This window comes from Dunckerocampus dactyliophorus, chromosome 17 (assembly GCF_027744805.1).
Source record: "Dunckerocampus dactyliophorus isolate RoL2022-P2 chromosome 17, RoL_Ddac_1.1, whole genome shotgun sequence".
Lineage (NCBI taxonomy): Eukaryota > Metazoa > Chordata > Actinopteri > Syngnathiformes > Syngnathidae > Dunckerocampus > Dunckerocampus dactyliophorus.
The window spans coordinates 4,952,134-4,961,136 of record NC_072835.1 but is presented as its reverse complement, the minus strand read 5'-3'; the positions used below and the strand labels follow the sequence as shown (position 1 = coordinate 4,961,136).

The following is a 9,003-nucleotide window of genomic DNA, read 5'->3' as shown; positions in this document are numbered from 1 at the left end:
TGCCTTGTGTTTGTATTTTAAATATTTAAATATTGTATTTAAATATTAGTCCATAACACACAAAATGCAGTTTTTAAATTAAAGTTTTTATTATTAAAGGAGAAAACAAATCCAAACCTAGAAGAACAAGAACATTAAGGCTTGTCTCAATTTTGCCAGAAAAAGTCTTGATGATCCCCAAGACCTTTGGGAAAATACTCTGTGGTCTGATGAGACAAAAGTTGAACTTTATGGAAGGTGTATGTCCCATTACATCTGGTGTAAAAGTAATGCCGCATTTCAAAAAAAGAACATCATACCAACAGTAAAATATGGTGGTGGTGGTGGTGTGATGGTCTGGGGCTGTTTTGCTGCTTCAGGACCTGGAAGACTTGCTGTGATAAATGGAACCATGAATTCTGCTGTCTAACAAAATTTGTGAAGGAGAATGTCCAGCCATCTGTTGGTGACCTCAAGCTGAAACCAAGTTGGGTTCTGCAGCAGGACAATGATCCAAAACACACCAGCAAGTCCACCTCTGAATGGCTGAAGAAAAACAAATGAAGACTTTGGAGTGGCCTAGTCAAAGTCCTGACCTGAATCCTATTGAGATGATGTGGCATGACCTTAAAAAGGTGCTTCGTGCTGGAAAACCCTCCAATGTGGCTGAATTACAACAATTCTGCAAAGATGAGTGGGCCAAAATTCCTCCACAGCGCCGTAAGAGACTCATTGCAAGTTATCACAAACGCTTGATTGCAGTTGTTGCTGCTAAGGGGAGCCAACCAGTTATTAGGTTTAGGGGGCAATCACTTTTTCACACAGGGCCATGTAGCTTTGGACTTTTTTTCTCCCTTAATAATAAAAAGTTTCATTTAAAAAACGCATTTTGTGTTCAGTTGTGTTGTCGTTGACTAATATTTCAATTTGTTTGATGATCTGAAACATTTAAGTGTGACAAACAAAAAAATACGAAATCAGGAAGGGGGCAAATACTTCCTCAACCCATTACAAGGATTACCAGGTGAATTCATGGAGGGAAATTGCCAAAAAATACGCTTCAGTCGCTATTGTTCATAACTACTGCACAGGAAGCTAAAAAGCTAGTCAACCAGAGTTGTGGTTGCCCACGCTCAGGAAAACACTGCCCCTAGCGGTTTGGCAGGGAAATGCAAGTCACATGCTCAGCTCCTGCTGAAGAACTATAACAGGATGAAGTAGCAGCATGCAATGAAGCCTTGACTAGTATTTTCTTTTTGAACAAGACAAGAGAAGCACAACAAGATGTTGAAGATGATTTTACTGCTGTCAGTTACAGTGGAGATCTTACGTGAGGTAGAAGTGTCCCCTCAGTGCTAATCTAAAGCAAACATCTTTTATCTGCGAAACTGCGCCACGGGAGGCGGGACCTTGATTTCCTGGCCCTTCTCCAGCCTCTTCTCGCACTCGATCAGGTAGTTGACGCCGTCCACCACCAGCTGGACCAGCTCCACCTGAACCGCAACCAAAAACAGGTCCAAACTTCTGCCACAAGCCGAAGACGCGTGATCTCGCGATGGACGCTCACCTCAGATTTGCCCAGACGGTCATTGTTGGAGATGTCAAACGTGTCCCCCGTGGCCGCCGTGTCCACGCCCCCTGTCCCCCTCTTCTGCAGCCGCAGGTTGTCCAGGATTCTAGAGAAGCGTGGATCCTGCAGGAGGATTTGAACACCTTCTCAAAATCCCTGAACAACATTCCTCGAGTCACATGGTGAACTACACGGAATGCTGACAACACTGTCGCTAACAGGTGTGTGTTTGTGAGTGTGTGTGTGTGTTACCTTGCTGAGTTTGGGCAGGCGCACGTGCACGCCCGCCCTGAGGCCCGTGCCCAGGTTGGAGGGGCACGTGAGGATATAGCCCAGACGTTCATTCCACATGAACTCCCAGCCTCTCTCGTGAATCAGATGTTCCACCTGCAGGACACCACAGCAGTCTCGTCTTAGAAGACACCAAGATGGCCTGATAGTCTGCCTAGCAACAAGCGACTGTGTAGCTGTGTGGCTTTTTTGGGGTGGGGGAGGATGCACGGTGGCCTAGTGGTTAGCATGCCGGCCACACAGTCTGGAGATCTGGAAGATCTAGGTTCGAACCCCTGTTGGACGAAAACAATGGCCGACTCTAAATTGTCCAGTGTGAATGGTTGTTTGTCTATATGTGCCCTGCGATTGGCTGGCTACCGGTCTCGTCCAGTCCCCGTCTCTCACCCAGCATGCCCCCGTGACCCTAGTGAGGACAAGCGGCATACAAAATGAATGAATGGACTTTGGGGCACAAGCATCGGTGCCCCATGAATTCTTCTGAGCAACAAGTCGCCACGCAGACGTGACTGTGATTATCTAACTTGCTGCACCTTGCTAGCTCGCCACAGTTTCCACAGGGCTGCAAACTATCACTAAGTTAGCAACACTGATTGCTCTTGCTACATCTTCTTATTCCGTGGCGTACCAGGGGCCTCGCCTATAAAACTGTGCGTGGAAATCTGACTAAAAGTTTGCGTACGCCAGAAACCCAAAATGTGCGTACGGACAAAAATATTCAGACCTAAAAAAAAGTGGCGTACGCGCACTTTCACGCCATTTGTGCTTCACCTGCAACTCCGCCCCACGTCACGCCCTCTCCACACCTTCAATTCACCATAAATGGTCAACGCAAAGTGACTCATGAATGCGGCGTCCATACTTAATGACCCTTGATTGCATCTCGCTGGGTTCTTCTGAATCACGGCTGCTGAGAAGCCGAAGACGAAGATGCGGAACTTCACCGAAACTGAGGTGGAAATCTTAGTTGGAGAGCTGGGGGCCCGTAAAAACATCATATTTGGAGGACACAGCAGTGGCATAACACGAGGAAGTGGAACGGAGCGCACGGTGGTAGAACTACTGTAAATAAAAACAGTGGTCGGACATCAAGGCACGCATTTCCACTTTTAGTGAGCCGCCATCCGTTTTCTATGCCGCTTCTATGCCAATGGCAGGGCACATATAAACAAACAAGCATTCACACTCACATTCATCCCTATGGACAATTTAGAGTCGCCAATTAACCTAACCTGCATGTTTTTGGAATGTGGGAGGAAACCCATGCACGGAGACAACATGTAAACCCCACACAGATGCCCAAGCGGAGATCCGAACTCAGATCTCCTGACTGTGTGGCCAATATGCTAACCACTCAGCCACCGTACGGTTTTTAGTGAGCATGTTTCTACATTTTTCCTAGTTGATACCACATGCTAGATGAGCATAAGCTTAGCAAAAAAACATTTTTCATTTAAAGGTGGATGCAATGACTCAAAAACGAGCATGAAGTTGTATTGAAAATTAATTGCTGTAATTCCACACGGATAGTTTAAAAGTATTTAACTTCATGATGGCATTAACACCATCAATATATGAGGGATGTTGTCATTATTTTGTGCGGAACTAATGTGTGTTATTTCAAAGCACAACAAAAGAAAAGCCCATCATTCATGGAAAATGAAAGAGAAAGTTTCCGCACACGGCCCTGACACTATCCACACAAATAAAGGCTGTGCATGGTAAATAAATGTTGCTATTGATGACATACTTGACATACGCAACGAAAAACTGCCTTCTTTTTGTGATAAATTGTCCAAAAAACAGCAAGAAATGGAGCACTGAGGACATATTAGCTCTGTGCCTTGTAAACTTAATCACTAGAATTATTTAATTGACCACCTGATGTTTGTTATGATTAATATTAATTGAAGTATTCAAGCGCTGCGTTGTGTTTTCTTGTATCTTTTAGTGGGGATGCGATACGCTGGTGCGTAACGGTGTTCATGATCAATGACAAATGCCAAATAACAACACTTTCCCCGAATGTTTGAAGTCAGTAACGGCGTGTTTTCATGCAATGATGGATAAATCTTTATCGGCTTCCACCGCATGTTTATTTCTAAATATGATTTCACTGCACCACTTACAACAGGGGTGTCCAGAGTGCGGCCCGGGGGCCGTTTGCGACCGGCGGCTGTGTTTTTATCGTCCCTCGACACATTTAAAAAATACAATTAAACAAGAAAACTAACAAAAACAATAAGACAAGTGTAAGAAAGTGCATTCATTTTACAAAATATTACAATAAAGTCATAATATTAGCAGAAAAAATTGTTTTACAGCATAAACAAAACAACATTTTTAGTAACCTTAAAATACTAAACAAAACATATCTACATGGGTTGGTTTACAAAATGTCCGATATCAAAGTGACCCGTGTATTGGTTTGACTTCAAATGTGCGTCGTCTTTGTGCCACGTCTCCAAAAGGTGCGTACGCCAGCTAGACAGGTGGCGTAGCGGTGCGCACACCTCACGCACAGGTTGTGTTTTCACAGGTACCGTGCTTTGCGAAGAAAACGGCGTACGCAACTTTTTGGCCCCGTTTTGTGCGTACGCAAGCTTTATAAGTGAGGCCCCGGGTGCGTGAGCGACGGCAAACAGGTAGCGCCTTGTTTATTTGTGGCGGGAACGTATGGGAAACGCTGCTGGAAGGAAGCCTAAGGGTGGACCTGTTTGAGTCCTCTGCAGAACCTCTCAAAGACTCTCTTCATGTTGCCCCCCTTCTCCATGGAGATGACTCTGGTGTGGTCCTCCTCATTGATCCAGATCAGGAAGGTCTTCTCATTGTTGTGCCTGGGGAGGGACAAGGTAGAGGTCAGCGCATGCAGGGGGAGCAGTCAAGAACGCCATGTCCTGAGGTCACGTGGACCAGGATGCAGCACGCAGCAGACATGCGTCCTACCAGATGCCCCTGGCGTCAGGCCAGTCCCGGGCCATGAAGGCACATGTCAACAAGGGAGACACTGGCTTGTCAAACAGGAAGTGGTCCTACAGGGTTTGTCGGGGGGGAGGGACAGAGGAAGAAGAACACAGGAACACGTGGAGGACAGAAGAAGAAGGACTGGGAAGGAGTCGCACATGAAGGCAAATCCCTAGTGTCCTAATCCTCTACATGGGGTGTCTGCGAACTGGGTCGGCCTTACCAGATCCCCCTGGCATCGGGCCAGTCTCGGGCCATGAAGGCCGAGGTGAGTAAAGGAGACACGGGCTTGTCAAACAGGAAGTGGTCCTGATGGGACGTGGCGGCATTGGATCAGAACACCAAAGTCAAACACGTGCTTTCCTTTTGATTTTACTTCATTAAAATAACTTGGACTTGGACTTGGACTTGGATGTGGACAGGAGGTGGTCATGAAGATTTAGATCCTAAATTAGGACTTTTGGCAACTCATTTTTTCTTGGCCCTTGGCATCTTTTTAAACTAAAATTGGTGAATAATAAGATATAATATGAGATATTATACTCATTTTCTGTAGTATATATCGATTTATAAAAGTTTAGAGACACCTACCCATTCAATAGAATGGGGAAGTGTGCCTAAACTTTTGACCGGCACTGCACATTGTATTAGGGGTGTAGGAGTAGTGTCTACTGCCCCCAAGTGGCTAAAAGTGTCATTAGTTTAAGCATCGCGTAAAGGTCGAGTAAAAGGTCATAGTCTTACGTCGATGAGCTGCTGCTGCTCGCGCTCCGTCATCTCCCCCAGGCTGTAGTAGCGCCCCGCCAGGTCGCCCTTGAGGCCGCCCAGCGCCGTCACCACCACGCGCTCCACCTCGCGACGCTCCGCCCTGGTGCAGGCGGGCGGCAGGCTGAGGCCGCGAATGCTGCGCCCCGTGCGGACGCGCGACGACAGCACGTAGTTCTCGTCGAACATGCCGTGAGTCAGCTGGAAGAGACGAGAGCGTCGTCGTGAGCAGGAAGCGGGGCCACGGCGGCGTGCAGGGGTGTGGGCACCTTGGAGGCGTCCAGGTCGGTGGGGTGGGTCATGGTTCTGGGGTCGTAGCCATTGTGGCGGTCCTTGATGACGGGGTCGAAGAGCTCACCAAAAACCTGCGGGAGAACGTCATGAACCGCCGGCGTGAAGCAGGAAGCACACCTTTCACCGCCCTACCTCGTAGCTCTCCTCGTCTCCCGCCACGCAGCCCACCGTCTTGATGAAAGGATGCCCGGGGTTGTCCACCCCCGTCTGGATGCACTGGTCCAAGGTCCAGTTGTTGGGGGTCACCTTGTCCCTCAGCCTGGCGTAAATGGCGGGCGTCAGCGCCGACGCCATGCAGTTGTTGTGTTTGCGAAGGTCGGGGAAGTCCGAGCTACAGGAGGGGGGGTGGGGGCGTGAAGGGGGGGTGTGAAGTTTTTTAAACTGGTCACATGTGACGGAGATGAAACATGAGAGGGTCACAGCAGCACTTTGGACTCAACACAGACACTTCATTAGGCACACGAAACGTACGTATTATTTAGATTCTTATTTTATTTCCTGGGGGCGCAGATGGAATGGCCCCCCCTTCAAAGCGGAGGCCCTCACCTGGCAGGAAAGAGCTTCTTCTTCGCCTCGGCCGCCAGAGAGCTGCTGTCGCTCAACAGGAAGCCTGTGGCCACGCTGCCCGCCCCCAAGGTGGCCAGCAGGGCGGCGGTGTTGCGGCCGGTCACCAGGCGTGTGAAGGTGTTTGCCATCTTTGTGTCAAGTTTAAATCTAAGTGATGGGGGGGGGGGGAACAAAGTTCATGTGTTATTAGCCTGAAAACCTAAAAATAGGTCAAAAACAGCAAAAAGACATTAATGTGAGGAGAAAAAGTTCTAAACACTTTAATACTGGATTGTTTTCAGCCTTTTTCATGAAATAAACAAAATATCAATTTTAATATTTGACTCTTCAGTACGCGTCCCTCGGGGGACTAGACGGCCTTGCTCAGACTTTTACTTGACAGGTGGACTCTCCTGCTGGGAATTTGTCACCTGAAGCGGTCAAACGAGCTTTGCTAACGAGCTTAGTGGAAGCTGTGACAGACGCCCTTAGCCGCTTAGCATCTTATCGCAGCATCAGGAGGGATGCGAGCTCGTCGACAGGAGCGTGGACGTCATGGAGGTGGTCTTCATGCGAGGACGGATACGTGCCGTCTATATTTGTCTGACTCCTTGGTGCTATTTTTAGATCAGCCCCAGCACCATTGTGCCACCATGCCGTGCCAAGGCTGGCCCGGAGCCATGCGAGGGTGTCAGCTCTGCATGGGACATTCCGGTCACAAGACCAGACTGGACCTGACCAGCAGCACCACTATGGACTAGAAAAGGTCACAAAGACAAAACAGGAACAAAAAAAGAGTAGACTTGACCACTAAGTAGCCTCTTAATGCCCCCCAGGCTGGTGACCTTTTAACTCCCAGCACGTCCATGCACACCGACAGCAGCTTTGTCCTCTGCAAAGGACACCATCAAACTTTCACCACTGCAAAGACCTGCAAATAAATCTCCTCGACATCAACTCTAGGAGCACTACATCTACAACAAACGTGTCCTGGCAAGCAGAGGAGGAGGAGGAGGAGGAGGAGGAGGTACGTTACCTGTGGAGACGCTGCTCTGTCTGGAACGTCGTGGCTTAATGAGCTTTACACGCGAGCCTCGCATCAGGCTCCGCCCCCTCACGCCGGATTTAAACTGGGGGGCCAATCATAAGTTCACACACTCGCTGTCACAAGTTGTGTCTCACACACACACACGCACACACACACACACACACACACACACACACGCACACACACACACACGTTTATGAAGGTTAAGTTGGTTCTTTATTGCCAAAGCTTCACTTTTTTTGTTTTTGTTATCAAATGATGGTGAAAATTTCATTGACTAAACATTTGGAAGCAAAATGCATGCGTTTTGGAATTCCATACAGCGTTTAAAAAAGTGCTAAAATACAATTCTAACCAAAATTTGCTAAAAGTGTGGTGAAATAGTGTTTTACAATTCATTAAAAAACAAAAAAAAAGTTTCTAAAAATTCTGTGCAAATAAAAGGTGATGTTTCAGAACACCAGTGACGTGTGATGACGTACCGACTCCTGTGGATTTTTATTTTTTTTAAATGCTTATACAGGTTGCTCATGAAGAGGTTGACAACAAAAAAAAAACGGAATAATTCACTTTGGTTGTTTTTAGATGCTTCTTAGTCCCATGTATTTATTTTCTTTATTAACTGAAAAACATTTGTGTTCTTAGCGTCTTATCTGTATGTGAAGTACATGCAGCCTATTAAGGTCTGATGCTTTGTTGTAAAAGTCTGATCCCATCCTGGTGAGTTTGAGTATATAATGCTCCATCTTGGCCGTCAACTTATTCATTCATTCAGCAGAGCATAAAAATATCTTTAATGCATTTGACTGGTTTGTAAATCTAGCTCTAGCTGGCACTGCTTCGGCTTTTCCTCTGTGGATCTGTGAAAGACCTTCCGGGTCAAGAACGCCTGACCCCTTCGGGAGGCATCGGTGCTACGAGTGCCTCCCGTTTCTGTGTATTTTTTTGTCTTATTAGCAAGAATAATGTCATGCTTACATTAAATACATGACACATGCAATTACACACAATGTTTCTGCAACATGGTATCATTGGCCACATGCTGGCAAACGTGATCCAACTCAGTGTGCACTCAGACAGTAGACGAGGCTTGCGCACAAAGCCGAGAAGCCACGCTCACGGTGGCCCCATCTTAGGTTTCAGTCCTGTATTTGATCCGGAATGAAGCGATTTTTACTTTACTTTACTTACGATTGAAAAATATTTTCATAATACAGTCCAATGTTATTGTTTGTTTTTGTTACTGTTGCTGTTAAGTATCACCAGTCTTCCGAGACCACGTGTCACTGCAAAACTCACAGATAGACTTCCGGTAAATCAAGACTGAACCAATCGATCGTGTCCCACAAGCAGTAATTCATGTATAAAGTGTGTGGTCACGTGACACGGGTCTTACAAAACCTGGAGGTTTATGTGTGCGTTTTGAAACATAAGTTTTAGGAGGCACCAAAGTGAATTTTTATACCTGAATTCTTATGAGCTGATTGTTTTTTTATGAAGTGAATTGTTATAACTGAATTTTTGAGCTGTTTTTTTTTTTAATGAA

General features: G+C 46.7%; 1 protein-coding gene across 1 annotated transcript; it reads right to left on the bottom strand.

The window, feature by feature from the left end:
- Nucleotides 1-1,264: 1,264 nt before the first annotated feature.
- Nucleotides 1,265-7,396, bottom strand: ckmt2a (creatine kinase, mitochondrial 2a (sarcomeric)). Its single transcript, XM_054757625.1, has 10 exons — nucleotides 7,255-7,396; nucleotides 6,410-6,577; nucleotides 5,996-6,194; nucleotides 5,839-5,934; nucleotides 5,549-5,770; nucleotides 5,028-5,113; nucleotides 4,554-4,677; nucleotides 1,802-1,936; nucleotides 1,547-1,672; nucleotides 1,265-1,472 (listed from the first exon to the last, which is right to left on the bottom strand). The coding sequence occupies exons 1-10, from the start codon at nucleotides 7,275-7,277 to the stop codon at nucleotides 1,356-1,358; spliced, it is 1,296 nt and encodes a 431-aa protein (XP_054613600.1). The 5' UTR covers nucleotides 7,278-7,396; the 3' UTR covers nucleotides 1,265-1,355.
- Between the last annotated feature and the right edge of the window lie 1,607 nt (nucleotides 7,397-9,003).